This window comes from Vidua macroura, chromosome Z (assembly GCF_024509145.1).
Source record: "Vidua macroura isolate BioBank_ID:100142 chromosome Z, ASM2450914v1, whole genome shotgun sequence".
Classification (NCBI taxonomy): Eukaryota; Metazoa; Chordata; class Aves; order Passeriformes; family Viduidae; genus Vidua; species Vidua macroura.
Window position 1 is genome coordinate 25835240 of NC_071611.1, and position 15304 is coordinate 25850543.

General features: G+C 39.2%; 1 protein-coding gene across 5 annotated transcripts in view; it reads left to right on the forward strand.

The window, feature by feature from the left end:
- Window positions 1-15304, forward strand: part of HEXB (hexosaminidase subunit beta) — a 23489-nt gene continuing 8185 nt past the window's right edge. For 2 of the 5 annotated variants that reach the window (XR_008441560.1, XM_054004500.1), the window contains exons 1-13: window positions 1-381; window positions 475-632; window positions 3979-4044; window positions 4806-4852; window positions 5058-5168; window positions 7707-7808; window positions 9361-9490; window positions 10174-10354; window positions 11360-11446; window positions 11995-12067; window positions 12737-12911; window positions 13701-13791; window positions 14028-14132. Coding sequence is in view for 4 of the 5 variants with exons in the window: in XM_054004500.1 (XP_053860475.1) it covers window positions 89-381; window positions 475-632; window positions 3979-4044; window positions 4806-4852; window positions 5058-5168; window positions 7707-7808; window positions 9361-9490; window positions 10174-10354; window positions 11360-11446; window positions 11995-12067; window positions 12737-12911; window positions 13701-13791; window positions 14028-14132 (1619 nt within the window). In the remaining variant the exon portion in view is untranslated. The remainder of the gene's footprint in view (window positions 382-474; window positions 633-3978; window positions 4045-4805; window positions 4853-5057; window positions 5169-7706; window positions 7809-9360; window positions 9491-10173; window positions 10355-11359; window positions 11447-11994; window positions 12068-12736; window positions 12912-13700; window positions 13792-14027; window positions 14133-15304) is intronic. The other 3 variants (XM_054004499.1, XM_054004498.1, XM_054004501.1) reach the window with 3 other exon arrangements.

Consider the following 15304-nt stretch of genomic DNA (forward strand, 5'->3'; position numbering starts at 1 on the left):
CGAGCCCGCCCTACCAACCCCGTGGCGCCGGAGGCGGAGTCGGGCTGCCCCCTGAGTGGAACGGGCGGGCTGAGGCAGCTGCCTCACTATGGGCAGAGCCATGGGACTGGCTGGAGCGCTCCTGGGGCTCGTCGTGATCCCCGCCGTGCTGGTGAGCACCAGTCTCCGACACGGCGCCCCGCGGACCGAGGCCGAGCCGGAGCCGTCCGGCTGGGAGCTGGCGGCAGACGCCGTCCCCGAGGACTCGCTGTGGCCGCTGCCGCAGTGGGTCCGCACGTACCCTCGCCAGCTGCAGCTAGCGCCCAGCCGCTTCCAGCTGGTGCATGGCGCCGGCTCCTCGGCGGGGCCGGGCTGCGGGCTGCTGCAGGACGCCTTCCGCAGGTGAGCGGCGGCGGGACCGGGGTGCTGCAGCGGCGGCCCGGGGACGGAAGCAGCCGCCTCAGGGCCCCGCCGGCGCCTCTGCTTCCCCGGCAGGTACTATGAGTACATGTTCGGGCATTCCCGGCGGCGGATGTGGAGCCGCAGGCCGCTGGCTGCCCGAGCGGAGCCCGAGCTGTTCCAGCTGCAGGTGGTGATCGAGGCGGGGGACCCTGGCTGTGACAGGCACCCGCACCTCACCTCCAGCGAGGCCTGTGAGTACCCGCTCGGCTGCTCCTCCTTCCCCGGCTTAGGCAGCACCGTTACGCCCTTGTTTTCCTATCACGTGTCCGGTGTAGAAGTCAGCAGGTTTTTGCGTGGTTTTTTTAAGGAACTGGAAAGCAAGGGCTCTCGGAGGCCCACAAAAACATTTCAAAGCAGTGGCGACCAGAAGATAATTCTTGTTCTTGGCACTTTGGGAAATCTCAGCTGCAGTGAATCATGAATCTCGTCACATGCCGCCTATGATTTTTGCGGTTCAGCTATCATACAGATCACTTACCTGCTAGTATCTTTTCTAGCAGCTAGCATTAGGAATCAGAGTGTGCAGTAGCCAGTTATGTTTGATGAGATCTGTGCATAGTCAGGAGATGATCCCTTTCATTACAGGGTATTTATTGAGTGAAGGCTGTCGCTGCTTACCATCTCCTAAGAAATGACTGCATTTAAATTGAAGCTACTTACACTGAGATATGTACATGGCATTTCCTGCTTTTCCAGGAAAACCAGAAAGTGTTCGTTGAACTTGTTATTCATCTTGCAGTCCTATAAATCTACTTCCTTTCTATCTGTAGATACAAGAAAGGATTTAAAAACATGATGTTTACATTGGACTTATTTTTCTATGCTTCTTTAGTTCTGTGACTGAAGTCCAGAGTGGAGAAGTACTCTTAAGTATTAAAGTACTAATCACCAGAGAATTTCCTTAACAGAAATAAGACTGAGAAATAATATTGCTTTTTGTCTGGGCAGGTTAATACAAAAATCAACATATTAAGTTAATCTAGACCTGTTTTGGGATAATCTTCTGTTATTTGGTATCTAGGATACAGATCCTTAGAAGAAAGATCCTTTTAATCTCAAGTCATACATCTGAAGCAGGATTAATTACACCTGACTTGTGACAGAATGTACTGATATTAAATTTACTCAATCCTTTTTGGGGTATATAGCCAAAGAGTTTGGTTTTTATATACAAGCTTATAATACATTTCAAAGCAAATGAAATATAGCAGCAAAAATGCTAATGCTCTTGACATTGTTCTGCCAGTCAGGTTATTGTGCTGCTTTATTATTATTTGAACTTTGAGCTTGTTTGTGAACTTAAGATTTTAATCAAAGCTGGTTCTTGTCTTATGTCAAGGAATCTGTCAGACCATGTGATTTTTAGGTTGCATTCTTTAGAGCAGGTAGTCTTTTCCTTCTGCATTAAGAAATAAGTTTTCTGTTACAAATAACATGTTTTCTTCATGTAATAAGCTGAGCATTCCAGGCTTCAGCAAGTTTTAATTTTTCTGGTTTTTAATGGGCTATGTTTTTAAGGGTACAGATTTTGAAAAATGCTGTTACTGGTGACTTGCTGGTTTGAATGGTCTGGCTCGTTAATAAAGATAGTATGGACCAGTCAGTGACTATTCTGTGGCAAGAGTATTGGATATGTAATCAAAGTACAGGTTATCTGCCCTCCTGCTTGCTGAGTTCTTAACTGTTTGTGTAAAATATTTCAAGTAGCTTATTATAAAATTTTCCAAGTTCATTTAAGGTATGATACCTGTTCAGAAAAAAAAAAAAAATAAAACAAAACCCAAACAAACCTGCTGTGCTGGAAATAAATCCTTGACAATTTATCACCTTTTCCCTACAGTTTACCTGTGGAGATTGCAGTAGTCTTCTAAATTTTCTTTCTTACTCCAAACACCCAGTATGTGTAATCAGTTCTTAGGTTAACATGAATGCTTGAGATACTTTCTTCATGTCACTAAATGGCTTTTCTGTGGTAGTTTAGATAAATGTTTGAACTGTGTAAATTGTAGCCAACCATTCTTTCATGCTGACACAGATCATGTAAGTCATTGTACAGTAATTCAACCTTTTGATTTTCTTCTCTGCTGTTTCAGATGTGCATTATTGCTTTGTTGTTTGAATAATAATACAAATTTATAGATGTAGTATATTTTTATGCATATATATATGTATGTAATTTAAAAAAATACTTAAAATATATTTGTTTCTACTCTAAAAATTACTGAATCACATTAAATTCAAAACCAAAATTATTTTAGCTTTTTTTTTCACTAGAACTTTGTACTGTACTCCAGTGCTCAACTTAGGGGAGGATTGTTATGGATTCCTTCAGGTACCATTCTTCATTTTACTTACCATACTTCACCTTACTGCCCCCACACTGGTGCTCAGGTCAAGAGGGTGACCTGGCATCCTGTAGGTGCATCAGGAACAGTATCACCAGCTGGGCAAGGGAGGGGATTCTCCTGCTCTTCTCTGCCCTGGGGCAGCCTCACCTTGAGTGCTGGGGGCACTTCTGGGTGCCACAGTAAAAGTGAGATATAAAACTATTGGAGAGTGTCCAAAAGAGGACCATGAGGATGGTGAGGGGCTTTTAGAGGACCAATTATGAGGAGCAGCTGAGGTCACTTGTTCTGTTCAGCTCGAAGGAGACTGAGGGGAGCCCTCACTGTGGTCTTCAGCATCCTCACAAGGGGAAGATGAGGGGCAGGTCCTGATCTCTTCACTCTCATGACCAGTGACAGGACTTGAGGTATCAGCACTAAGCTGAGTTAAGGGGAGGTTTAGGTTGGTATCAGGGAAAAGGTTCTTCACCTAGGCTGTGGCTGAGCAGTGGAACAGGCTCCCCAGGGAAGTGATCACAGCACCAAGCCTGACAGAGTTCAAGAGGCATTTGAATAATGCTTTTAGGCACGTGGTGTGATTCTTGGGGGTGTCCTGTGCATAGCAAGAAGTTGGACTTGATGATCCTGATGCATCCCTTCCAGCTCAGCATATTCTGTGATTCTGTATTTTGATTAGTAATTTTTTTTTGTAATAAGACCTTAATAGTAAGTACCTGACAATATTATATGACAACTTATATCTCTAAAAAAATATATAACCATAAACTATATAAAAGGAAGATAAAAGGAGAAGTAAACTTTTCCTAATCATGAAAAGTTTGGCTTAGCCACCCAACCTTTATCATATATGTCTTAAATGCAAAAATATAACATGTTATGTTTTAAGACAATTGGGTTAAACTTTGCTGGAATTTTGGCTCATGTACAATATTTTAGCATTGCCCTTACTAAGTACCTTACTTTTATCTTCTTTTTGATGAGCTGTTGACTCTGAACAGTAGTTTGCTTTATATAGGAAAACACAGATGAAAAATAATTGCACGCTGTCACCATTAAAAGCAGGATTGGTTGGAATTTAATACACAAAGGGAGATGTGGCACTTGAAGAATCTTTTTAATCCTTTTGGCATTGTCCTTGCAATTCATCGTTTTTATGATGAGCAAGCGTTTTTTTTTCTTTTCTTTTCTTTAGACCATTTAACTGTAACTGAGCCTGTGGCTATACTGAAAGCTTCTGAGGTATGGGGTGCTTTAAGAGGTAAGCTGATGCTTTTCACATTGAGCTATTTGTTTAGGGCTTCATGACAGACCAAGAACAAGCTGACCACTGAGACTTGCCCTCTTCCAGTACTTTACTGGAAGCAAACTTAGTCAGGCAAGAAGGATACTCACATGTGTAGCAGTTAGACCCTTGGTCCACGTGCTCAGCATCTCAGATCCAGTGGCACACTGTGAGTACATGCTTGCTGAGCCTGAAATAAGCCTGTCCAAGCAAAAAGCTTTCTAAACTACAGTGTGAACAGATTCTTTTCTGACTGCACCTATGAAGTCGACATACTGAACACATCACAAAGAATAATAATTCTAACATTTCAGTCTGCTGTTCTTACTGGAATGTTAAGTCTATATATTAGTTACCTATAAATAGATTTTTCTGTTTATGCTGAATTAGAAACTTCACCAGTTCCAGAAATTACAGGAATAGATGTACAAGACCAGGGATTCCCACCTTACTCTCAGTAACTTTCTTAGTGTTTGGGGATTAATCTGCTACAGCTGAGTGGTAGTACAAGTATTCAATATCTGCATAATAGAAAATTTGAATGGCTCTCTCCAGAATTTTTTAAATGGTGGTGCTTGAGCAGTTAAGGGAACTGTGCTAAAGAGAGAAACTCAGCTACAAAGCATTCTTTCTAGCTACATGAATGCCTGTAAATAGTTGTGGTGCTGTTTGTAACTAAAATTTTAAGGTCAAGCATCAGGGGGTAATTGAGATCCCTTTCTTGGATATTTTTCCAGGTTTGGAAACCTTCAGCCAGTTGGTTCATGAAGATGACTATGGAAGCGTAAGTATGGCTATTAACTAAATCCACTGTCCTGGTAATGGGTGTTTTTCTAGACAGAGCAGATCTACCAGTTTCATTCAGCAATATTTCAGTTTGTTACATAATTTCCAAGAATCATTTTCTGAAAAAGAAAAAGTATTTCCTGTTTGAAATGATGAATATAAAATTAAAATAAAATTCTAATTTTTAAATTTTGTTCTCATAGTTTCTTGTCAATGAATCTGAAATCAATGACTTCCCAAGATTTGCTCATAGAGGAGTCTTATTAGATACTTCAAGGCATTATTTACCTTTGAAATCTATTCTTACAAACCTGGTAAGTAGGCAATTTTATATCATTAATAATGAAGGCTTTTTGTTGTGTTTTGGCCCCTGAAGTAGGTAGCAACTTGAGATGGTATGAAAGAAGAACCCATCTCCTCTGTCTGACTTTAAAAGAACGGAGTGAACTTTGCTAAGCAAAGGTCTGAACATAGACTGGAGAGGAATCAAGTGGGCAGACACAATGATTATTGAATCTCTAATGGGAACTGGTGTTTGTGGTACCTCGGATTCTCTGTATTTTCTGATGCCTAAACCAGCTTATGCATTACTTCTTGGAGGCATGTTTTGAGACATCTGACTGTCATCAAGCAATACAAGGGATACATTGCAAATTCATAGCTTCAGTGCCAGTGATTTGAGGAGAATTCCAATTTTTTGGAGCAGGCTTTGGTAGTCCGGCAGCAGGCTTAGGTAGTCCTTCCTTAGGCTGCTAAGTGCAAACCAGTAATTTAAGTATTAGAGAGCAAGGGAGAAAATTCAAAATGTTCATGGGAAGCTACTGAATGATAAGCCCAGACTAACCAATAAAACCAAACAAAACTTCCTCCAAAAAGCTTAAGCAAGCACATTAAGAATTAATGTGCTCCAGCCCTGATGGAAAGGTGATGTATTTGTATAAGCTTAGCAGCCAAAGCTGGGGTTTTTAATGTTTTGCACTCCCCGGTTTTTTTTAAGTGCTTGTAGGAGGGATTATTTTGTTGGTTGAAGTGGAGGAACAGGCAGTTTCCCATCTTTTCTCTGTCTTGCTTCTCCAAGATGAAATGATACTCAATTTCCCCTCCATGTTGCAGAACTTTGAAAAATAGGCATAGGATAGGCAGAAAGAGTACAGATAAAAATGGTTTTTCATTTCTGAGGTCATCCTTGAACTATGCTCAGAACTTGTCCTTTAGGTATTTACCATTTGATTTCACATTCAAGGTCAATGCCTGTTCAGCAAGTAATGCTTGTGTAGTGTTACGTTTGCAACAGAGGGTGCTTCAAAGTCTCAAATATTTGTGTCAATATTTTTTGTCTTGTCTAGATGTCCAAAGAGACTTGCATTTCTAACTATGTGTTTCTGTAGCTGCTGCTATTCTGCTTTCTTTTCTTAAATTGCATGTCTGTCTCTAATACATTATCAGAGCTACATTTCATGATGTTTGCTGGTTTAAGAACAAGTATGCTTTTCTTCTTACTTCTGTACCTGCTTGAATCCAGACTAATAAAAAGCATCAGTAATCTCTTCTCCGATGTTCGGTGATTAGATACTTAGGGCAGCAGTTCTAGTACATTTCTTGTTTGTATTCAACTACTGCCGTGTATTTCCAGGAACGGAATTGTTCTTGAGGAAGGAGTAGGTGAATTGAAGGTCCAGAGATGTAATTTTCTATGTAGAAGGATGGTATTGGTTAGAAATGCATGAAAACATAGCAATTAAAACTTCTGCAGTGTAATGAAACAGATGAAATAAATCTGGGGAATGGACAAGATACAAACCTTCCTTTGTATTTGGTGGGAGTTCCTGAAGAGATTTTATCACCTCTTTAAATACACCTAGGTGAAAAAATAATGGGAGGAATGGGTGGGGGAAACAATTGTATTGTGGCAAGGGATTGGGAGCAGCTGTGTTACAGTCAATTATGAATGATGTAAATGCTTAATTGGTCTGCTCACAGCATACCCTTCTAGTGACTTACAAGCCAGCATAACTCAAGGTATATGTGTAACTGTCCAACTGGAGTCATAATTCTAAAATAAGTATGTTAACATTGATCTTGATCATCTTCAAGATGACCTTTCAAAAAAAGGGAAGTGCTGACACTGTTATGAATGAAAACATAAAAGAAACACTGTCTTTCACAGGAAAATGCTTAGTTTATTTTGTATGCATTTGAAATGGATTCTGCAGAAGTCACTATTGAGAAGGGATGTATTATGTAGTAGGAAACTCTCATGCTGCTCTGTTTTCAAGTCCAAGGTATTAGTTATAAAAGTATATGCTTTTCTGTAAGCTGAAATAGTTGATGGTGCATAGAGAATTACCCACAGAACCATCCACCATGTGTTGGAAGGGACCCAGAAGAATCATCAAGTCCAACTTTTAAGTGAATGGTCCATATGGGGGTCAAACCTGTCACCTTGGCATTAGTAGCACCATGCTGCAAGCATCTGAACTAATCTCAGGGTACATGTTCTGAAGTGGAAGAAATTCATAAGTGTTCATAGCAGTTCATCCTACACAGGCTGGTAGAATGGGGGTCAAATGAAGAGTTTGTTGACAGCAGTGATGAAAATAGATCGCAGAGGGGTGGAGCAGTAGAGGCATGTGCTTCTAGGATTCAGTGAAACATAGAATGCTTTTTTGGTTTGTTGGTGGGGGAATTGGTGGATTTTGGTTGATTTTTTTGAGTGGTTTGGTTGAGGTTTTTTTCTTTTTTAGCTGTTGCTCTAGGCATCTGGGATATGCTGGGACATGGCCAGTTTTTTTGCATAGATTTTCTATGAGAATGAAATGTTTAACTGGACTCTGTTGCATTATTTGTTACAGGATGCCATGGCTTTTAATAAATTCAATGTTCTCCACTGGCATATAGTAGATGATCAGTCCTTCCCTTACCAGAGCATTTATTTCCCTGAATTAAGTGATAAGGTGAGTGGACATCATTGGAGCAGGGTAGAAGGGCAGAATTCTGGCACATATTTAATGAAAATAACATGCAGAGTTAACCAATGCTTGAGTACATCTGCTTTGGCTGATTGTGAAACAGTACCATGGGACCAGTAACCAGCAAGTCCATATTTAGGATCCTGCCTGAGTTTCTGTGTGGACCATTTTTAAGTCTTCTTTTGGATACATGGTAAACGACCACCTTTACTCTTCCATACAGATTTTCTGAATTATCCTCAGTGTTTGCAGGCCTTTGAACACTAATGGTATGCAAATAAGTAGTGAACACTGCTTGGATTTCTATTGATGGGTTTCTTTAACTGGTTGACTTCTGCCACTCAAACAAATGTAAGAGATTTTTCTGCCAGCTCATAGCACCACTGCAATAGTAATATTATCCTTACAAAACACACTGTAAGAGATGTCTGTAAGACATCTGTAAGAGATCCAAATGTCTGTCTGTAAGAGATCCAAAAGTGCAAGGTTGTCTCCTGAAGCAAATACAGTGGAATGTGTCTCTTTATTTCTAGATACATAGTAGGCTTTGTTACATTAGTGAGAGTCACGATGAGGTTCTTGCTCAGTCATGGTAGAGTAGGAGCCAAATCAAATGTAGTTAAGAGTAGTTAAGTAGACTAAGCCTAAGTACAAGATTTGTGATTCTGTTTTAAAATGCTTGCTAGAATCTGACCCTCATGAAAATTATGTCAGCAGTGCTAGAGCAGATGCTATGAAGAATTTTATAGTTCAAAAATTGTAGATGTTGTATAGTGCTGTCAGATTATTTTTTGTAGTAAAAGTAAACTCTAGTAGAGTTCTGTCATCTGACAGCTAGACAGAGGGAGATGGTCTTTGTCTCAACAAGCTTCTCTTTGAAAGGCTCCTTGTCTACTGTTTCCTTTTTTGAATAACTCAGCTGTGGAAACCATTTTCAGATAAGCAGAAGCTTAAGGTGCTATTTATCATGAGCATCTTTGGCAAGCATCTTTTTCACCAAACTGTAGTAATCTGGGTCATTGTCACATTTGTTGGCTGAGTGGGAGTGGAATTACACTCAAATTAAGTGTCACTAAGTGCTGCTAAATTAGTCACACACAAAACCAAGAAGCAGAGATGATGGAAGTTCTTTCTGACTTGGCAGAATTTTTCCATTAGTCTTGTATTTTATGTAGTGAGTGCCCTATGTTTCAGTGCTAATGGGCAAAAATAACTTGCCTCATGTACAGAAGAATTGAAAACCATATCATTCCAAATTCTGCAAGAAAATAAACTAGCTTTTCTGTGTTTTTCAGTAACTGCAAGCTAAGGAGAAAAGGAAGGTCTCCTTAAGGCGATCAGTCTCAGTGTTGTGAGTTTATTGTTTTGGTGGGGTTTTTTTTTCCTCTCCACAAGTTAAGTCAAAAGTTATGTCTGTGCAGTTGATAAACCACAGCCAACTTGTAAAACTGCTCTCCAGTCTAAGTTAAAATACTTCCGTCCAGATTTTGTCATCTGCTGGTATAGTGTGTTGTCTCTAAATGTGAGTATTTTACAGGGGGCATACTCCTCTAATCTCATCTATACTCCTACTGATGTCCGTCTGGTGATTGAGTATGCCCGGTTAAGAGGCATCAGAGTTATCCCGGAGTTTGATACGCCAGGACACACGCAGTCTTGGGGAAAAGGTATGCCCAAGAAAGTATTAATTGTTAAGAAATCATGGTAAGTAGTAGCAAACAAATTAATTTTTTAAGAAGTAGCCAATAAAGTGCTTTGGAGGGTCCTTGATAAGAGGTAAGGAAGAGACATTAAGTGATGTCATGACCTTTACAGGTTACAGGAAATAAAATGAATGAACAACATGTTCATTTGACATGTTCTATGCTAGATGAGTGTGCAAGGGTACAGATACATTCTGCTTTAGACACCATTCTACCTTGAGCTATGTACGTCACACTGACTTAGGTGTTAAAACCCCAGAGTAATAAAAAGAGAAAAGAAGTCTCTGAAGCATACTAATAATGTTTGGCTTTCTTCTAACTGGCTTCCTTCTGATATTCATTAAAGCTTTTTCTTTCGTTCAAGTAGTTATCTAAATGCTGTTTTCCAGGTATCGTGACATGTTACATATATTAGCGTGTGTTAAATAATAGATCTGAAAGTCAGAGTCCTGATTGCCAGTTAGAGGATTCTTCAACCTTTTACAAGTTGTCTTATTTCATCCTGTTTCCATTTGATTATATTTAAAATAGGTGAGCACTTAGGTCATGAATATTTACCTTTTTAATATGGCTAACTGCTTCTTCCTGCTAGCAAAGTTAGCATAGCAACATGAAACTGAGTATCATCTATTAATTGTTTTTATTAGGTCAAAAAGATCTTCTCACTCCTTGTTACAATGGAGGACAGCCAACTGGGTCCTTTGGACCCGTAAATCCTGTTTGGAATACAACTTATGACTTCATGACTAAGTTCTTTAAGGAGATCAGCGGTGTATTTCCAGATGAATTCATTCATTTGGGAGGAGATGAAGTGGACTTCAGTTGTTGGTATGGTGACAATTCAAGGAACAAATACCTCTTAAACCTGACCACCTGCATCAATTATGGAACTCAGTTGCATAAGACAGTTTTCACTGCATAACCAAAAGATGTCCACTTCTACCTCTGTAACAATTTACAGGCAGATCATTTGTGATCGTCAAAAACCAACTGATGTGCAGAATTTTGCTTTGACTTGTAGTTTCATAAGTATTCGGGTATTATGAAGGATTTCTTTATAAAAATTGCCCTGGCGGGACAGAGGACTAGTATGTTAGAAAATAGTAGATAAGAAAATTAACATTTAAATGGTTTGGGTTAAATTAGATTTTTACATTGAGTTCTGCCTACCAGAAAATCTGGTAACAGTAAGAATTACCAGATTCATGTGTGTTTGTATTAGAAGTACAGCAGGTATTAATAGTCTTCTTAATTCAGTTGTGGATGTTGAATATTTTGGAGTCTCTCTTCTGGAGAGACTAACTAATAATAAAGGATTTGGAGTATTTTGATGAGTATTCAAATTGATCTAGTTAGTAGTTCTACATTCTCTTTAAAGATCAAATCCAAACACTCAGGATATGATTTAATTTTTATAGAGAAGGAAAACTTCTGGCAGATGCTGTAGCACAGAAATGTTGGTTTGCTTTTTGTGGTAGAAACACAAAATTGTTGAGTTCTCAGACTGCTGATAACCTTGGCACAAAGTGGCTGAGATGCTAGGAACCCCAAAGCTCTTAGGAGGTAGCCTGCCAGAGACTGCTTCAGAACAGGGACTTCATCAGATTTACCAGAGTATTAGGTCTGTTGGCTTTCTTTCAAATCAGGATGAAACTCTTTCAAAATATCTAAGTCATGTTAACCTGCTGCTTCTGCTCTGCAATGTGTTCCATGCTGTGGCATGCTAAGGCATCAGTTAGTGTGCTGTGCCTAGGTAGAAATGATTGGGAAATCTGGTTTAAAGCACAACAAAAATAATCTTTTTTTAAACTTGTTTTCTTGTTATTATTTAAGGAAATCTAACCCTGAGGTGAAAGAGTTCATGAAGAAGCAAGGTTTTGGCATTGACTATGCTAAACTGGAATCTTACTATGTTCAGAAGTATGTTGATTTTTTCATTCTTGCTCAGTTTTTCACAGCCATTATTTGAGGGTGGCATTGGTGTACAGATATAGAAGCTGACTTAGTATCTACATTGTTTTGAAAAATTGCCACATATTTGGAACTATCTACTTTATTTTAAAATACCAAGTCTGAAGTTCATGGCTTTAAAATGTTGGGCATAGCATGGATATATAAGCTAATTTTACACACACTGTGAATGTATTGGGTATCATAAACTAAGTATCTTCAGTAGTGTCAGCACAGGAGTGGGGAAGAAGTTTTTGCAGACATTTCTTCCTCTCCTTAAATAACACAGACTTAGTCACCCTGTATGAATTGCTGGTTTGTGTTAATGCATGTGTCCATTATTCTACATGGTAGAACATGCTCTGTAAGCATGGTTCCGAAACCAGAACAACCTGCTTTTTCTTGGTCCCCTATGCAGTGGTGGGAAAGGTCTGATATGCTGGGGGTAGAAAATGTTGCTACTTCAAATGTTTGTACTTATCTCAGTTCACAAACCTGATCTTATTTCTAAATTCTAGCATTTTGGACATTGTTTCCTCCTACAACAAAGGACAAATGGTCTGGCAAGAAGTGTTTGATCACAAAGCACAAGTAAGATGGGAAAATTAGTAAAGTACTCTTGCATAACACCCCACAATATTGTGTGAGGCTTTCAGAGCAGACTATTATGTAGATCTGGCTTTGTCTCTTTAAGAGTTAAAGCAAAGTCTGCTGACATTAGCAAGTCTCTCCAACTGTGGGTAATTTCAATCCCTTGAAATTATCATTTGTTGACTATGTAATAGGTGAAACAGGAACGCCAGCATTGAAGTGCTTTTTAAAGGTGAGCACAGTTAAAATAATAGCTTTAAAACATCAGAGTAAAGGGTGGAGAAGTTACTATGCATTTTTTTTTGTTTGTTTCATGTAACTATGTGTCTGGTCTAGTTACATCAAATGCTCAGCATTTAAGAGCTAGTCAGATACATGGTGCAATGTAGGAATCCTCTTAAAGCATTAACTGTCTATAGTATAACCTAGGCTTCACTCTAGCTGAGTTTAAAACCAGCAAAAAGCTAATCAGCTTTACACTGGGGCGGGGTGGGTAGAGGGGGAGGGATGACAAAAGGTAGTTCCCAAAATGTTCCTCTTCAAAACAAAATAGAGAGTTTGGAAATTTATTATTCTTTTCCTTGATAACAGCAATTAGGATTGCCATTAGTAATTTTGGGTTAAGTTGGTTAGTTTGTTTATTTTGTCTTTTGTCTTTTCCTCCTTTAGCTGAAACCAGACACTGTAGTTCAAGTGTGGATGGCAAATAACTACGCTCCTGAACTGAGCAGGGTCACAGGAGCTGGGTTCACTGCTGTCCTGTCAGCACCGTGGTACTTAGATTACATTAGTTATGGGCAAGACTGGAAGAAATACTACAGTGTTGAACCACTTAACTTCCCTGGTTTGTTACCTTTTTTGTATGCATGTTCTGTGCATGAAACTCCCTGGTTTATAGTACAGTGTAAACGGAAAGAATAGGGCTGTTCAGAGTGGCCAGTCCATTACTGTGATTATAGTATCATCCAAGGAATTATGGTCAGCTAGAACTTCTGAAAAACTTTTTAAAAAACGAACATTGCACTTCTCACAGGGAAAGGTATTACCTTCCTCAAGCATCTGATACTGGCGTTTGCATAAGATAGAATGCTGGACTAGGTGAGTAGATGCTTTAGGAGCAGAGTTTTGCAAAATGGCTGTTCATAGACAGACACTGAATTTATGTTACCAAGCTTCTTGATTGTTAAACTGGTCTAGAAAAAGACATGTTCTCTCCCTGTATCTAAAGTTGATACAAACATCTTATGCTTTCCATGGGGCTTTTCATTTTGTGCGAGGGAGCTCTGACTCTAGAGCTCATTAAGGAGAATACCTGACTAAGTAGTTTTTTTAAGGAATGTTCTGTATGTGATAGAGTGAACAGTTTCCATCAGGTTTTTAATCTCTGAGGAATGTCAAAAAGCTGAGGAATCTCTTCAGAGCATAAAAAGTAAAATCCTTTCTGACAGAGCAGAGAAATAGCTTCTCTGGGCAAATGGCTTGGTGGTTCTCCCATCCAGTAACAAGACTACCAAAATATAAGTTAATGCTCAGGTATTTATATGAAAACAACTGAACATCAGTCCTATCTAATTGTTGATATATGCCCATCTTCTGGACAGAGAAGAATGCTGATTTTCTGGTTTGAATTCAGGATCTGAAGAACAGAAGAAACTTTTAATAGGTGGAGAAGCTTGCCTGTGGGGGGAATTCGTGGATGCAACTAATCTGACACCAAGATTATGGTATGGACTGCTTTATCATTAGAGTTTAAAAAGCCAGTTATAAGAAGCATTAATTAGTCCCACAGGACTGTATGCTAGTGCTAACAGTGCTTTTTGCACTGCTTTGAACCTAAGCAGCTATGAAAAGTAATGCTGCTGGGTATTGAAGTATTATATTAGACCTGGTATTAAAAAAAGAAATTATGCATTCTTGGTTATAGACCACACCTACTCTAAAACTTCATATACCTTTACAGGCCTCGAGCAAGTGCTGTTGGGGAAAGACTCTGGAGCAGCAGCAATGTGACCAACTTGCAGGATGCCTACAAAAGGCTAACTAATCATCGATGCCGCATGCTCCGGTAAGATTTAGTACCTACAATGTATCTTGGTTCTCAGGTTTTATAACCAATGGAATAAAGGTACAGGCATAAACTGCTGATCTGGAGATGAAGGGAAGAGAGCTAGCAGTTTAACCTGATTGTAAATGCAATCCCATTTGGTTTTGTATCCACAGAAGAGGAAGATAGATACATTAAGACAGGAGTTCTGGACAGTTTTGCAACTCAAATTTTCAGAACTCACTTTTTTCAGTGAAATACTAGGACTCTGCTGTGTTTCTCTTTCCTGTAAAGGAAAAATGAACACCATGATTGACTTATTTCAGACAAAACTTATATTAAAGGGTATGTGAGAGCAGTACACTAACAGAAGGAAGAGCAGACTTCTAAAAGAAAAAAGGTGGTGTTACTTATTTATTATAAATAATAATTAAAGACCTGCAGCAGGTAATCAATTGGAGCTGTTTGCATGACAAGCTTGGCAAGCTATTCTTTCAGGTATTGCCTTACTTTAGGGGCTGAAAGGGGTGGATAAGCAGTCCATGACAAATTTTAATTCATTTATGTACTGACTTTGTTTATAGTAGTCAGAACACATTCTTCTCCCAGTTCTTTCCTAAAAGGTACCTGGACAAGTTACTAGTTATTTATTGCTAATGTTGTTTTTTTTACATTCACAGTTGCAGATATGAGTGATTTCTAGGTTTTAAGTCAAAGTTTGACTCCACTTTTGAAGTATACAGTCAGAGAGCTGAATAGTTGAATTGCAGCAAGTATGAAACATACCATTTTATTTCTCTACAGAAGTTTATGACAACTCATTGAAAATGTCCACTCTGTGTGGTAGTAGTTCAAGGTAGATACAAATAATTTCTTTAAAGAACAGGATACAACAGCAGTTACAGTCAGCACTTGAAACTCAAGCTCTCTGCTCATATTAATGAAGACGTCTTAGCATAATTTTCTGTTGGAATCACAGGATTCACAGAATCACTAGGTTGGAAGAGACCTTAAAAGATCATCAGGTCCAACCCAGCCGTAACACCTCAGCTAAACCATGGCACTGAGTGCCATACCCATTCTTTTCTTAAACACATCCGGGGATGGTGATTCCACCACCTCCCTGGGCAGGCCATTCCATACTTTATCACTCTTTCTGTAAAAAACTTCCTCCTAATATCCAACCTGTATTT